The sequence below is a fragment of the Arvicanthis niloticus genome, chromosome 14 (assembly GCF_011762505.2).
Source record: "Arvicanthis niloticus isolate mArvNil1 chromosome 14, mArvNil1.pat.X, whole genome shotgun sequence".
Taxonomy (NCBI): domain Eukaryota; kingdom Metazoa; phylum Chordata; class Mammalia; order Rodentia; family Muridae; genus Arvicanthis; species Arvicanthis niloticus.
The window spans coordinates 15,271,848-15,288,818 of record NC_047671.1 but is presented as its reverse complement, the minus strand read 5'-3'; the positions used below and the strand labels follow the sequence as shown (position 1 = coordinate 15,288,818).

General features: G+C 44.9%; 1 protein-coding gene across 1 annotated transcript; it reads right to left on the bottom strand.

The window, feature by feature from the left end:
* Positions 1-7,233: 7,233 nt before the first annotated feature.
* Positions 7,234-16,967, bottom strand: LOC143434275 (endogenous retrovirus group K member 10 Gag polyprotein-like). Its single transcript, XM_076912470.1, has 2 exons — positions 16,638-16,967; positions 7,234-13,614 (listed from the first exon to the last, which is right to left on the bottom strand). Exon 2 carries the CDS (start codon positions 12,577-12,579, stop codon positions 11,656-11,658), a length of 924 nt encoding a protein of 307 aa, XP_076768585.1. The 5' UTR covers positions 12,580-13,614; positions 16,638-16,967; the 3' UTR covers positions 7,234-11,655.
* Positions 16,968-16,971: the final 4 nt, after the last annotated feature.

The following is a 16,971-nucleotide window of genomic DNA, read 5'->3' as shown; positions in this document are numbered from 1 at the left end:
TTGGATATTTCAAACATCGGCAATTTGTGTAAGCATTTTGAACTGGCAGGATGTTGAGTTGGCAGAGTGACCAGTTATTTTTAACTACATGTCTGTACGTGTCTGGGCATGTCCTTGTATGTCTTTGTGACCATGAAACCTCAGGCCTCCCAGAAGGGAGGGAGAGGACAAAACACCAGATGGCCCATCACTCACTTGGGCTTGTTTGGACTTGTCTGGGGCATGTCCCTTTATTTTCAGTCATCCTGTCCCTGGAGGTTCCTGGTGTTTTCATTATAACTATTTTTATCATGTTGTAGGTGGTTTTTTGCTGACCATGAGTTTCTTTCAAAAATTTTGTTCTCACAATAGTTCTTATAATTACTTATAATTATTGTAATTTTATTGTGTGTAGATCATTAATGTTAGGGAAAAGGACAATTCTTAAACAGAAAGGGGGATATGAAGTTTCTTTGGAAAGTCAGTTATGTCAAATGATATTTCCCTGGGGCACACAGGTGAAAGAATGCTTTGCTATAGAAGACACATGAAAGAATGTTTTGCTATAGAAGACACATGAAAGAATGTTTTACTGAAGCAGACACATGAAAGAATGTTTTGCTGAAGCAGACAGAGGTGAAAGGATATTTTGCTATAGCAGACATGTAAAAGGATATGTGATGTTTAGAAAGAATATAAATATGACCCACAGGCAGAGGGAGCTAGAGCACTGGTTCACTTTGCTCTGTCTTGCTATTCTTCGCTGATGACATGTAAGCATTGGTTCACCTTACACTGTGTTGCTGAGCTCCGTTGTCATGATGTCATAGAGAGAAACTCAGGAAAGAACTGCTCGTTAGATTCCTGCAGCTTCTTGCAGCTTCCTCTAACTTGGATGGGTTGGTGGGCCTTGTTGTTTCTTCTGGATTGACCTGCCCCTTGCTGATTTATGTGTGGTGTCTGCTGAGTGGACTGGGCTAAAAAATGCTGGTTCATATGTTATCTGCTGAGTAGACTGGTCTGCAGCTGCTGATTTGTGTTTGGTGTTTGCTAGTGGACTGGACTGAGAACAACAAAGATTGGAATTGCCCCCAAAGAACTATTTCTAAACAGGTCTGCTTCCCCCACATCCTAATAACCTTTCTTTTCCAATACCTCTGCTGGGTGGTGGAGTGGAAGAATGGTTGAATCTTTATTAAAGCAGGTTGTGAAAACTTTATGCCTATAGCTCTCTCTTGCAGACCAAAGTTTAGTCTTTTATTTTGCACCAGCTACTTCCTTAGGAATTGCATATCAGTTCAACCATTTACCCCAGGTTTCCTTATGATTAGTCTACAAATTAGCATTTTATGACCTTAGCTCCTAAACTCAAGGCTGAAGCTGCTGACTTCTGTAGCTTGCTGGAACTGGAACAAGGCCACATAGTTCTACTATATTATCACTAGCTTTCTCTTTTCCAACTCCTTCACTTCCTAAGCTTGGCTGTCTTATAACTTGCTCTGTAGACAGACTTTGAACTTGAAAGAGCCCCCCAAAGAGGAAGACCTTCACTCAAGTCTCGGGATATCGTGACCACCTAATAACACCCAAGAGACCAACCTTGATGCAAGCAGCAAGAGGTTTATTTCAGGACCAGTGCGTTGGGGCCGAGACTTGTAACCCACACAGGGGTAGAGGAGTTCAACCTTGAGTGAGAAAAGTATAGGGTATTTAAAGGGGAAAAACACAAACCAGGGGAATTTTGAGGGGGGTCAGGAAGGAGGAAGCAGCCCTTTGTTTCATTTGCATGACAGGGTTCAAGGAACCATCAGAGGAGAAGCAGCTTGTAAAGGTTTTTCTCAAGACTCTAATTTTACACAACCATCTGTTCTGTGGTCATCTATTTCCTGGAACATGGGGCCCTAGTGCCAGCTGACTTAGCTAGTTGGCTCCTCTTAGTCTGTGAGGGGTTCTAAAAATTTTCCATGCCTTTCAAACTCAAGAGATATGCATGGCTCTGTCTCTTCAATGCTAGGATAAACCTTATATTAAACCTTATATTAAACCTTATATTATATTAAACCTTCTCTACTCCTCTCTATTCCTCTGGACTTTCTCAGAAACTTATACTAAATCTTTTATCTTGTCTATTCCTTCTTCTCCAGACTTACACTAAACCTTTTAACGACTTATCTTGTAGTCTCTCTAGCCTCTGAAGCCTTGTCTATACTGACAGAATGTCTAGAAAGGCTGTGGGCAACTCATCTGATCTCTGCTTAACCTCATGTGCCTTGGTGAAATTAGTGGGGTCTCATGTTCTTACACAAGATGTATCAACGGGATCTGGTGTGGGCCTTTGGGTGTCCCTTACCTTCTGTAACCTGCTGTTGACCACAGCCTGATCAATTGATGGGGTCCCATGTCTGCGGGAACATTTTTTCAGTGTCCTTTCTTGTTCTTCACTCCTAAAGACTAGAACCTACAAGGGTCTTGTGGAAGAAAGGCTTTTATCGGAGGGGAAGGGTATTCCTCTACTAGATTTATCTAGGTGACTATATTGGGCACTAGATCTAGGTGTCTGAGGGATCTTGGCCTAACTATTGCTTTGATAACTAGCTTACTTTTTACTATAAATTTGTATCTGTATCAAAATGGAGGCCTATTCTTTTGGCTCTCTGACACAGGACAGCCTGTAACTTCTTGTAACAGGCAGGCAACTGGTCTGACCTGTCTGCAGGCAGGTTTATTGGTTCAGCGTTTCTAAGCTGGAGTCATGTCACGTGACTTGTCTCAGCGCTACTTATTCACTTTTCCCTTCTTAAAAATCTCAGCGCTATTCACTCACTATAACTTTAATAAAAAATATATAATTATAATTCTCAGGTGAATAACCTTGTTGGGCCTGTTTGTCTAGCTGCCCTGGCTCCACTGCTAGGTTTTTATCACCTGGGCTCTTATCTATCTTCATAGGTGGCAGGTGGAAAACGGCTGATTTGTTACAGCAGTGACCCAGAGGTCCCCAGTACAGTTATACACACCAAATTAGGTGGCGGCCAACTTGCGTGGCTGGGCAGTTCAAGGGGGCTGTGCTGGGGAACCACGAGCTGTCGCCCACCAAGTGAGGGTTGGGCAAGGGCGCCCTCCATGTGGTATTACCTGGAGGATACCCTAATGTGGTAGGCAGGCTGTCCAAACACCAACCAAGGTGAATGCCCCTTATTAAAGGATCTGCCCACCTCTCTGCAGCAGTACTTTTGCACTGGCCGCTTCATTTCTTTCTCTGCCAGTGAGTTACCTATTTTTAACTCAAGATGTTTAACACAGTAGATTAACGGCTAACACACAGATGATGTGCCAAGAAAAGACACACACACACACACACAAAACCAACACAAATAGCTCGCCCCTCTCATGGGTGGCACATAAACCAGGTGATACAGACAGTTCTCGCCCCTGCCATGGGCACAGAGACCAAGTTACACAATAAGGAAGGGCATCAGAAATCTGCCTGCCTCTGCCTTCCAAGTAAGACTCCAATAACCAGACAATGCAGTCAGTCTTCACAGATTCAGATTTAACAGATTAAGACAACTTGGCCAGCCTATGCTGGACCAAGTCTAACAGATTTCTAACACGCCAGCAATGAACAACCCAAAAATAGACACACTGCCATGACAGCACAACAAGTGAGAGCACAACAACCACAGTGGCCATTTCTGACCTTTTCTCTCTAGTCTCATTCTTAACACACAAAAAGATTAACAAAAACCAGTCTCAATCGCCAATGCCAGCTGAGAGGGATTCCACATCCTCTCCGGCACCTAGATGAACCCCCAAACGTCTCTGGGGGTGCGGCAGCTAGTGACTCCCCAGCACGTCTGCTAGTCACTCATTTATCTCTTCTCAAGACAAAAACGGTTTACTGCCCCTCACGAGACAGAAACAGCTGCCAGTCCAAACCGAAAGTGCACTTTTCAGAAACCAAATAATTCAGACAGATGGGCACCAACAATTTAGAAACCAAACAACTTAGACAAACCTAGACAAAACGGCACACGAGAAATCAGACGATTTAGACAACCCAACACATGAAAAACCAGAAACCAGGCAATTTAGACAAAAGGTCACACAACAACCAGACAGAAAACTGTGGTATTCCCTCACCTCCCAGTGTGGTTCTTGGATTATGGTGGTCACAAATCCAGGACGAGCCCTCAAATGAGGACCCCCAAACTCAGGAGACCCTTCCTCAAGTCTCAGGAAATCACGACCACCCAAAGATCACAAGAAACCATACCTGGATGCAATGAGCAGAGGCTTTATTAGGGAAATTGGCTGGCAGTCAAACCACAAGCGCTCTCTCTCAAGAGCAAGGTTTGGCCTCGAGTATCGGACTAAGGGGTCTTTTAAAGAGGAAAACCGCAAACCAGGGGAGTGAGGAGGGGGTGAGGGGTTGCCAAGGATACATAAGAATAGTGAAACATTCCAGAGAAACCCACCCTGAAAGGTTAATAGCCATGGAAATTACTCAGTACAATCATTTTTCTCAAAAATGTGGTTTTACCATGTCACTGTGTCCCACTCTGTCATTTACCAACTATTTCAAATTAACTATCTTCATTTCTTCTGGCTATAGCCCCACCTAGGTGGCAGCATCTTTATCTGTGGTCAGGAATGTGTCTTCCTGCCTTGGGCCTCTCCCACCCATAGGTGGGCCTACTGCCTGAGGCTTGAGGAATGTAATCCATCCAGCAAGTGTCCTGGGGTAGTGAAGGCCTGAAATCTTATTTTTAGTTCCGAGTTCTGGGACCTGCATTTTTCTGCCCAGGTCTAAGGGCAAAGAAATCTACACATATTTCATAAAATGGCCTTTATAATTTTTCACTCTACAGTTGGAGGGACATCTGAATTTCTGGATCAAGGTCCTCTTAAACTAACATTCTGGATCTCTAGTTCCAGAAAGAAAGCTACTCCTTGTGACCCACTTCTTCCAGAGTTTCCCTGATATTAGGGCCAAACTTAAATCTCTAGAGAAAGAACTCCTGACAGGAAGCACTCTTAGCTGTGGCCTTTAAGATGTATCACAGAAGAGATAAAAAAGCCCCCAAACAAAAATACCTGATACTGGCTGAGGCCTTTCAGCTGGCCATAGGAGCTGCCCATGCTCCCAGAGCCTGAGAACATCTGCCACAGTCAGGAGGGTAACTGGGCCTGGATCTGTCCTAATCCTCACAAACCATTTCACCCATGCCCACGTGCCATCAAAAGGAACAATGGGCCACTGGCTGTCCTGATGTCCTTCGAAGCATGAAGACATCAAGGTCAGGTCACCCTCCAGCCTACTAGGTCTGGTCATGGGCAACTGATGTGGCCCATACTCCATTAGTCCAACCACTGACATCTCCCACTGGGAGGCTTGGGTAGTCATCTTAGTATTGAGAGACCCCAAGGGGTTTTCCAGTCCCATACCTTCTTTATAGCTTCCCCCCTCCCACCTGGGGTCAAGGCTAGGCCAAGTTCCATTCTCCACCCACAGGATCATTCTTGAGTAAACAATTCTCAGAATGTACTGACTGATAGTTACCTGACCCTCTGGAAAGTCCCAGGTAGAATTCAAATGCATGTTATGCTTGCTAGTCAATAGGTTTAAAGGTTAATATGCTTAGCCAATAGGCTTGAACTGTAACCTCGCTGATGTAACCTGTACCCTTAAAAGGTATAAAAATGGCTTGTAATAGTCATTCTGGGTCGCCTTCAACTGATTGAGGGTTGACCCTGACATGCCAGAAAATAAACCTCTTGCTTTTGCATCCATCTGTGTCTAGGTGTCTCACTTGGGGACATCTTGAAGTAAGTACCACTGACCGAGGGTCGTGTCTTATAGTATCAGGGCAATCCATCTCCTTCTTTCTGAACAATGGGGCCCTGTTTTCAGTCCTGATGGGGTTCGGGGACCCATCCATCTGGGGTAGCTCTTACTTACTTGAACATCCAAAGGACCTCTACCTTTAACCAACAGCTCATCCTAACAGGGTTTGGAAATTCAAAGGCCCCTATAATTCCCTTTACCAGGGCTTTCCAGCCTATGCCTATTTTCTCTATGATCCAAAAGAACATTACTGTAAAAAGTGGCCATAAATTTAAAATGGTTACCCATACCGATCCTGCAAATACCACAGGACAAATCTGGGCCATTCTAATAGCATATCAGCTACTGAATCACACTCTGCCAGGCCACTTTGGAGAGTGTGTCTCCTCCCTTCACAATCACCATTGGACTATTACACTCTTTCACCTCACTTCTCATTAATTGCTCTGAGCCAAATACCACTCCCACCCCTTCTCTCTCTCACGCTAATCTCTCCCTAAGGTATTGAAGACTGCCTTTTAACTCCTCAAGGTACAGTGAATCCCTCAGACTTTGACTGTGAGCACTACCGCCCCACCTTTATGTCCAAACTTTCACAACACCTCACTGGGTGTTTACCACTTGGGTTTATCATTGCCTACCTGCTGGATGGTCTGGGACTTGGGCCCTGGTGATTTTTCCCCTAAATTAGGAGTAGTACCTGGTGAAGAACCCTTGCCGATTCCAATCAGAGGGTTCATAGTAGCACGGTAGGACAAATGTGTGGTCAGGTGTTGCTACCCACATCCGACCCGCGGAATAAGGCAACAACGGCAACCCTGTTCTTCTTCAAGTGGTTTATTCAGCTATCTCTGTACATCGAGCTTCTTCTCTCTCCTCCTCCTCCCTGTGCATTCCCTTAAAACCTTTTCCTTGTTCCAATCAGCAATTGCCACGATGTCACTTCTAATTGGCCACTCTCAATGACGCGAAGTAAGGCGATCGGGTAACCACACCTCTCAGCGCATACAACTCCATATATGGAGTTGTCTTTTCTCTCAAGCAATGCTTATGCCAAGCGCCACCTTGTAATGGCGAGAGCAGAACTGCTTCCCACAGCTCCCCCTTTTTTGTTTTATGCAAGCAGAAGGACATAGAGGTCTGACCCCCTGTATTTGAAGGGAGATTGTCAACCCCATTTTCACGTCTACAGTATGGTTACCATGGGCGACCCAACCCGATGCTGTTTTCCAGGGGACAGGAACTATGGCAAAACCTGTATGCAGTCAGACATATGTCCGAGGGCGTACAGCGCCCTCTGTGGTGCTATGCCCTACATCCTGCTGTATGTTACAACTCAGAGCTCTTCAAATAGCTTAGCCAGATTTGCGGGGATTGGCCTCCTTAAAGAGCAGTAAATGCTTGAACAATCATGGCATTAGCGTTGCACTGTTGCATACGCATCTTCAGAATGGACCATAGTGCTAGGCAACTGACAAGAACAAGGCAAAAAGCTAAGGGCTGCAATTCCCGCCCATTCTTTTAAGTGGTTCATTGCAGATCAGATCCAGGAGGCCAGGCCCTCACCAACAGACAGGTCAACATGGATGGAATTCATGTGCACCATGACTAGCTGCAGCTTCTGCATCAAGCCATCGAAATCTTCTGTCCAATTTCCTGTAAAATACTGAGACAAATTTCTAGACAAATGAGCTGCTTGACTTGCATTTTCATATCTTACAGATATCACACAAAGACCTGTATACTTCCACTGACAGCCCAATTGAGCTAATTCCATGAGCACATCTACTTGCTCCTGGACTAGTTCTGCTCTTTGATTCACCAGCATAATGCTGGCTCTCAATTGAGAATTAATCTGCCTCTGTGTATCCAGGGCTATAGCCGCATTGGCCTGCTGCAGTAGCAGCAGTAGCTGACACTGCAATAGGTGTCATGATGGCAGTGATATCAAAATCCCTGCGTGTCCTAAACAGGGTCATAGCTGATGGGGCCTCCACCAGCCAAGGAACAGATCTAGGCATTCCCATCTGAACTCTTTAGTTTCTCCCTGCAGGGTCAGGATCTTTTCCCCCATCACCATCAGCATGAGCATCATCTTCACTAGCAACATCATGATTAGATAGGAGCTTCTGTTGTCAGCTTTGCGATGGACAAGTAAGTCTCTCTGGAACCCACAATGGCTGTTGCCCATCCTGTGGAAAAACACAAACAGACCCTCTCGCCCACACCAACACTGGGTCTGGGCCATTCCATTGACCAGTAAGGATATCCTTCCATAACACTTGTCCTTTATTTGCTGGAGACTGTTGCGCATGTCACTCTGCCGCGGACTTACCCTCTTTGTCCAGTTGAAAATAATTGAGAGTAAAAAGAGCAATAGCAAGTCTTTCTCTAGGTGTCTTTCCCATACCTACTCCCCCTTTTTGTTTTATTAAACACTTCTTCAAGGTTCTATGGCCTCGCTCAACTATGCCCTGTCCTTGGGGGTTATATGGGAGTCCAGTAGAATGAGATATTCCCATGGCTTTGCAAAAGTTCTCAAATTGGGAGGAGGTGTAAGCTGGGCCATTATCTGTTTTTAAGGACTTTGGCATTCCCCAGGCATTCCATGCCTCAAAGCAATGCACAATGACATGTCTTGCTTTCTCTCTGGTCATTGCCTGCCCCAGCCCAGCCCGCAGGGATTCGACGAGACCTTACGGAAGGGGGCGAACGAATGAAAGGACAAGAGACACAAAGAATGAGAGCAAGTCTGAGGTTCTGATCAAGCTCTGAAACTTTAATTTTGGGGGCAGGTTATAAAGACACAGCAACCCGGGAAGTTTGGGCGAGGGTCATTGTTTAGGGCTATCTTACTATGGAATCCTTACTGTCTAAGACCTTCCCACTGTCATAATCTTATCACCCTAGACCATCCCACTGTCATAATCAGCTCCAAGGAAATGCCAGACGTTCTTTAAGTTCCTGGGACCTGAGACCTGTGAATGTCCTTTCTTAACCTTGTACTGACTAGACTTTCTAAAACAGTAGGTAATTTCCTGGGCTTGGCTCCCGGCAATTGCCGAAGCGGCTATGACTCCAGAGGCAGTATCTACAGATACATGTACATACTTTAATTTTCCAAATTCAGAAAAGTACATAACATCCATTTGCCAAATATGCAAAGGGCATAAACCCCAGGGAATAACACCCACAGTTGGGACAGCAATATATGGCAGACAGGAATTACAGCTTTTCACAATGCTACTAGCCTCCTCGTGAGAGATCTTAAAACGAGTAGCCAATGCATGTGCATTGACATGAAATTGTTCATGGAATGTCTTAGCGTTTTGAACAGGAGTATGAGCAGAGAATATAAAGATGGCTCTGGTAGCCTTATCTGCCAAATCATTTCCATCTGCGAATGGACCAGGAAGTCCAGTATGAGCTCGAATATGTTGTATATAAAATGGATTTTTTTCTATTTAAAATTTCCTGTTGTAATTGAATTAAAATTTCTTGAATTGTACTTTTAACATTTATTTTTCCTACTGCTTCCAATATCTTAAGAATATTTACCACATACTGGGAATCAGAAATCAAATTAAAAGAGTCTTTAAATTTTTAAAATACCATTAATATAATTCGTAATTCAATTACCTGAGGGGACTCTATGGCAAACTGGACAACTTTGGGGCTATCACCAGAGACCACATATGCAGCCAGTTTTAGATCCATCAGTAAATATTATTTTTACATCTTTTAATGGAACAGCGCTAGTCATCTTTGGAAAAACCACTGGATGTTCTTTTATAAATTGTAATAAGAGATCCTTGGGTAAATGATTATCAATAATACCTAAAAAGGAACATCTCAAGATAGCCCAATCATCCATGGTGGCACATAATACCTCTTGTTGCTGGGCTGTATAGGGCACCACAATTTTTTGTGGCTCACCTCCAAAATATTGTATGCTTTGTTGTAACCCTTGTAAGGCCAAAGCAGCCACAGCACTTGGATAATATTGCAAGATCTTTCCAGGTGATATTTTTGGATATATCCAAAGCAAAGGTCCTCCTTGCCAAAGAACTCCAGTGGGCTGCTTTGGGGTAGATAAGATACACAATTCTAAAGGGGCTGTTAAAACCCTCCTACGCAAGTAAGAGGTCAACAGGGCCTTTCCTACCTCATCCAGGGCTATTTGAGCCTCAGGTGTCAAACTTCTAGGAGACATCAAATCAACATTTCCTGGCAATATATCATATAGTGGTTGTAATTGGCTATTGGACAATCCTAAACAAGGCCAAATCCATTGAATGTCCCCTAGCAATTTCTGAAAATCATTTAAGGTACACAATCCATCCTTATGTACTTGAATTTCTTGTGGCCTTATTTCTTTTGCAGTAATGACAGATCCCAAATAATTAATTACTTTGTCTTGTTGTACCTTCTCGGGGGTATAATTAGGCCAAAATGTCTCAATTCCTCAACCATCAATGTATATGCTTCTTCTAAAATTTGTTTACTCTTTATAGCCAATAAAATATCATCCATGTAATGATAACAATAAAGCTTTGGGAATTTTGTCTAATGCCTTATCTACATAGAGTTGACACATGGTAGGACTGTTGGCCATACCTTGAGGCAAAACAACCCACTCATATCTCCAGTCTGGTCGGGCATGATTAATGGAGGGAAGAGTAAAGGCAAAACACTTGGCATCTTGTTTGCACAAGGGAATGGAAAAGAAGCAATCTTTTATATCTATTACTATAAGCGGCCATTCCTCTGGTAAGGTAGACAGCAATGGTAAGCCCCTCTGAATAGGCCCCATAACTTCCATCTGGGCATTAATGGCTCTAAGATCATGCAATAATCTCCATTTTCCAGATTTCTTTTTGATAACAAAATTTGGCGTATTCCAAGGAGATGTGGATGATTGAATATGTCCTAAAGCCAATTGCTCATTTACTAATTCTGTGGCTGCCTGTAGCTTTTCTGAGGAGAAGGGCCACTGAGGAACCCAAACTGGATCCTCAACTTTCCATGTTATGGGTAATGCTTCCTCAGCGGCCCCTAGGAAAAACCCAGCCCTGTTCTTCCCTTTTTCGGGTTGGGTAGTATAGGGGATTTCCTGCCCTGTAGGTACTTTCCCAACCCATGTTCAGGGTGGTGCCCCATGTGTTTCATAAGTTTTGGGGCAGCTGTTCCATAATCTGCTTCATTGGTCAATATAAAACCTATGTCTTTCAACAGATCTCTTCCCCGCAATGACACAGGAATTTCTAAAACATAGGGTTACACAGTGCCAGAATGACCTTCTCGATCCTTCCAATGTTAAAGATCGGGCACTTATATCAGGGGATTTGCTATATCCTAGCCCTTGTAATAATTGTTCTGACTTTTGAATAGGCCAACCTTTAGGCCAATCTTTTATGGCTATAATACTTTTGTCTGCTCCTGTATCTAAGAGGCCAAGAATATTTTTCCTTCTATTTGTAACTCAATAAGGGGTCTCTGTTCTAAATCTATGGCATAGCCTATATAAGGCGTGCCTGAGGATCCAAACCCTCGACCTTGTCTCTCTTTATCGGCTGAGGGAAACAAAGAATGGCAACTTGGTAGCACAAGTAATTGTGCAATTCTATCCCCTGGGGAGATTGTAGCTATTCCCCTGGGAGAAGATACCATGATTTTTACAATGCCAGTATAGTCAGAATCAATTACTCCAGGGTGAACAATGACCCCCTGCATAGTGGTAGAGTTTCTACCAATCAAGAGTCCCACTGTTCCTTCAGGCAAGGGTCCTTTGAAATCTGAGTCCATCAACTGGGGTCCCATTTGGGGTGTTAGTACAAGTCTGGTGGTGGCACAGAGGTCAAGCCCTGCACTTCCTCTTGTTGCCCTTCTTGCTGATTCCATGCCATTGGCCTTCTCAGGGATGGCCAGGATCTCTCCTCCTCCATTGCCCCATATATTTGAGGGTCCTGAGGATGGGGGCCCCGTGCCCCATTTTTTGGCTTAGTGCCACCAAACCCAGGAGCAAGCGGTTGCCCATTTATGTCCTTGACTGATCTACATTCATTGGCCCAATGTTTCCCTTTTTTGCAATGAGGGCAGAGCCCTGGGGAGGGTTTTGAAACTCTCCCACTCCCTCCTTTTTGGGGGCAGTTCTTCTTTAGGTGGCCGGGCTGACCACACCTAAAGCAATTCCCAGAATTGGTTTCTTGCTTCCTCGTAAGTTGCATGACTGTAGCTGCTAAACCAGCATTAGATAGCGGTCCGCCTATCTCCCTGCAAATCTTCATCCAGACCTCCAATCCCTTACTTTTATAGGGGTTGATAGCCTGTCGGCACTCCTTGGTGCACTGTTCAAAAATTAGCTGTTTGATTAATGGTACAGCTGCATCGGGATCCCCAAAAATTCTACCAGCGGCCTCTACCATTCTGGCCACAAAGTCAACAAAAGGCTCAGCCGGCCCCTGAGTTATCTTTGTTAGGTTCCCTTGTACTTCTCCCCTATTAGGAAGGGCCTTCCACGCCCTGGTGCCTAATTGATTAATCTGCTCGTATACCTGCATTGGGTAATTAATCTGTTGGTTGGTGAACCTACCCTGTCCTAGTAGCATGTCTTGATTCCAGGCCTGTTGACCTGCAGCTGCATTAGCAGCGGCCTGCTCTGCTGAGAACTCTATGAAAAATGCTTTCCAATCAAGATATTGGCCAGGAGTTAAGCAGACCTTGGCTATGATCATCCAATCACTTGGGGTCATGCAAAATCGATGAAGAGATTCTAATTGTGCTATGACAAAATCTGCACTAGTGCCATAAGCACAGACCTCCCCTCCCCCGCGAGCCGTTGAATTATTTTAAATTCCAAGGGCTCATGTACTCTATTTCCCCCTCCATCCTGAAATATGGGGAAGCACTGTTGAGCCCTAGCTTCTCTCCAGGCCTCCGGACAGAAATTCAGTCCACTAGATGTAGCTATTTCTGGGACATAGGGTGGTGGCCGCGGCAAATTTGGCAGCCCTGGGGCAGAAGGTTCCACATTAAGTTCTGCCTTCTCCAGCTTTCTTACTAATTTTTCTAGCTCTTCCTCAGTATCAGTATCCTCTCCCTCCTCATCTGTTTCTTCTGATTACTCTGACTTTGCCGATCTCTCCTCTTTTAATTGCTCTAACGCCTCGTATCATTTTTTAAGTTCCTTCTGACATCTTCCTTCTTTATCCTGGATGCAGCTATGTACCAACTTCCACAAAAGGCAGACACCACCTTTTAACTCTCCTTGCTCCCATACAAGATCAAGATCCCGCCCAAGCTTATGCCAGCTTCTAAGTGTCAAGTGACCTGAAACAGCAAACCATGGGGCCACTTTATCAATTTCTTGTAAAAATTTTTCTAATGTAGAGGACTTTATCCCCAGCCCCTTTGCCTTTAACAGCTCTCTTAGGGCGACAAAAATTGGGTGACTCTGTGAAGTTCCCATCTTATAAGAAACTTGTCTGAAAACCCGGAACTTTATCGGCTAGTTTCACTTTTGCACTTTATCGTCTCCTCCAAGAGCCTGACTTGTCCCACTAACCGGGAACCTACTTTCACTTTCAACTCTCGCTTTCAACTCTTGCTTTCAACTCATCCCAATAACGGGAACCTATCTTGTCTCCTACCCAAGAACCTAACTTGTCCCACTTACCTGGGAACTTACCCAGTCGACTGTCCTGAAGCTGCAAGAAGTTCTGAACACGTCCCGAGAGGTTTTGGTGGATCCCGGGTTTTGGCACCACTTGTCGCTACCCACGTCTGACCTGCGGAATAAGGCAACGACAACCCTGTTCTTCAAGCGGTTTATTCAGCTATTCCTGTACAGCGAGCTTCTTCTCTCTCTCTCTCTCCTCCTCCCCGTGCATCCCTTTAAAACCTTTTGCTTGTTCCAATCAGCAATTGCCACGATGTCACTACAAATTGGCCACTCTCAATGACGAGAGGTAAGGCGATCGGGTAACCACACCTCTCAGCACATACAACTCCATATATGGAGTTGTCTTTTCTCTCAAGCAATGCCTATGCCAAGCGCCACCTTGTAATGGCGAGAGTGGAGTCGCTTCCCACAGTCAGGTCCTACCCTTTCTCAAAGTCCTAGGTATAATCACTGACATTGCCACTGGAGTGAAGAAACTACTTTCCTAGATATTTACCATCAGTTTTCAACAAGTAGTTCAGACCTTCCTTACCCTCCACTGCCAAATAGACTCACTGGCCACCATAGTGCTTCAAAATTGGTGAGGATTGGCTTTACTTACAGCAGAGAAAGGTGGTCTTTGTGTCTTGAGTCTCAAAGAAGAATGACGCTTCTATGTCAACCAGTTGGTTACAGTAAAAGACAAGATCTGACAACTCCAGACAGATCTCCAAAAAATATAAGAAACAACTCAATGTCTCTGGCCAGTGGATCATCACTGTCTAATAGGGAATTGCATATTAGCCTTCTTAACCTTCTTTCTCCTCCTTTTCTACATCCTACCAGTTGCACCCTGCCTTATAAACTTCTTGTCTAGATTTTTTTCAACAATAAATCCAAAAGACTTCTAACTAGACTTTTAAACAGTGTCTATTGCAGGATTACCTTACCTACGGAGCCAGGCAACTCCCAATCATACCCTGATGGTGAAGGTTAAGTTCTTCTCCCCAAGGATTTTGATGACCCCATTCAGCAGGCAGTCGAATGATAACACTGCCCCCTTTCTGTGGCCTTGATTGTTTATCAATAGTAAACAAAAGTTTTGTGTGTGTGTGTGTGTGTGTGCCTGTCCCTGTGGAATTCCAGTGACCAAGCTCTGCCCACAGAACACTCTAATATCCATAATGGTCAGACTGAGTCCCTTCAGACACATGTGGCAAAGCTCTGCCCTACAGAATAATAAACCCAAACTCAGGACTTGAAAATCCACCAATCCCTGACCTTGAAATCTCCACCCTGGAAAGTCCCCCCACCCCCAAACCCTATATAAACCCTGTCTTCTCCTCGGTACTCTGCTGTTGAAAGACCCCCCAAAGGGAGACCCCCACTCAAGTCTCGGGAGGGTGCAAACCCAAGGACTCAAGAGAGACCATCTTGATGCAAGCACACGAGGCAGTTTAATGGCAGGGCTCCGGGTCGACACGTATCTCATGCAGGAGACAGAGGAGTCGACCCAGAGGCTCATCAGCTTGGGGTTTTTATGGGCAAGGGATGGGGGGAGTGGGAGATTTTCGTGTGGTTACACACAATTGGTTACTTTACATTTTTGGACATCAGCAGGCTGAGCAAGCTGAGCAGGGCAGAGTACAGATTAGGCCTCACAAGGGTGGGGGGTGGGGTGGGTTTGAAGAACACCAGATGGCCCATTACTCATTTGGACCGAGGCACGTCCCCGTTCTTTCAAGGATGTCCTTGCATATTTTCCTTATCTTTCACGGCCAGCCAGTTCCTGGGATGATCCAACAGACCTTTGTCCTGTAACTCCACATCCTCTGTGACTGATTAACTGGGCCCTGGCCTAACAGACCTGCTGACCAGCATTTTTAACTACTTAGGTCAGGGAATCCGAGGGCCCTGCTATTTTTATTAGTCTTGGGTCTATTTTAAAATTTTCTTTTATTCCCCTCTTCTTGTTTCACACCCAAGTAAAGGCAGCTACCTTCTTGAAGTTTTCCCCTCCCAATAAGTCTCTTGTATTAGGTTTGTTGTGTAGTGTGACTTGTTGAGCTGTATTCCATGGCTCCTGAAGGCCAGGATACCTTTTCCTTCTGAGCTGTGACACTTGCACTAAGGAAACTCCACCCCCTCTGCCCAAAGCAGAGCTATAACACTTCCTTTGGGGAAGCCTTTCCCCTCAGAGCTGTAACACTGACACTTAGTATCTTCAGTTTATGCCTTTTTCCAGTTCCCCTTATAGTCCGCCTGTAGGTCCGAGGACATGAGGATCTACTTTCTTGTGCCAGCTGGGACTTGGTGGGCCTGTACCTTTGGCCTCATGACAAGTGTCACTCACTGCAGAGGATTTGGAATTAGCATCAGTATATGGCAGTTTCTGTGTACTCGTTCATGTCATTCCCCAGGTGTACATATACAATGGAGCTGAAGGTAGGGAACACCTTTGACTGACAGAGTTGTCAGTAGAAACAAGAGGCTGGTCTCAGGTATTCTCATTTTTCTTCTTAGAATGACTGGATCAACAGCCCTAGGAACTTCAAATTAGCCCCAAGGAACCAGAACTTCCAACTTCTGAGTTCCTACAGGCGCAGTGGCACCATTTGGCCCAACATGAGTATAAATCAATGATTTAATCCACATGATCCAGAACCAGTGAAGAATGTGGTATGGCCCAAATGGAATCTACTTTACTCAAGAGAACCACCTTAGGGCTTCGGTCTATCAGCAGAACCTGGTAACAATTCCAGGGAATTTTCAGTCTCTTTTTCCACTTCCCAGAGATGTGTGATTATCGTGCAGTGATTAATTGCTCGTCCTGGCTTCTGTAAACAGGCTTATGGTTGCGTGCCAGGTGGAAGTAAGGCATTTCCTCACATAGCTACAGATTCCTCATAAATGAACCAAGTGTGGTTTTGCCGTTAAAACTTCCCCTTCCCTTTAAGCCTGGGTCTCAGTCCCTCATCTTGATCTGGTGGGTGCAGTCAGCTTAATAAAATTCAGCTAATTGGATTTGATTGAGTAGTCTTTCCCAGTAGTCTCGAATTCCCCAACTCTATAACAATGTAACACAGCAGTGTTAAGGAGCAGTTGGTTGAAGCACACTAAATGGAGTCAGCTTAAAGTAAAATAAATTACCTTGGTCAGTTCACCATTCTCTCCCATTGATCCTTTGAGGAATGGGCAAGCTCTCACTTGGCGCCCTCATTATATTTGCTTGCACACCGCATATCAATCCTGAAGAAGGTAGTCACAGGAACAAAGGAGGAGAGTCTCCTGGAAAAGGAAGTGGACAGGCATAACCTTGGTGTTCCTGCTCCTGCTATTTGTGGAGACAGAAATCAAGAGTGGGCCGAGCCAGCGAGGCCACTCACGCCCCCTTGCGTTGGGAGTGGCTTTGGAGCCGAGGAGCCGGCAATGTTGCCTTGACTGGGCACCGAGGAGCGCAGGCGCACAGGCAACAGAGACCTGG

Bases quoted from the DNA above. Each gene is read 5' to 3' on its own strand.
- LOC143434275 (XM_076912470.1), bottom strand. From the start codon at position 12,579: ATGACCCCAAGTGATTGGATGATCATAGCCAAGGTCTGCTTAACTCCT.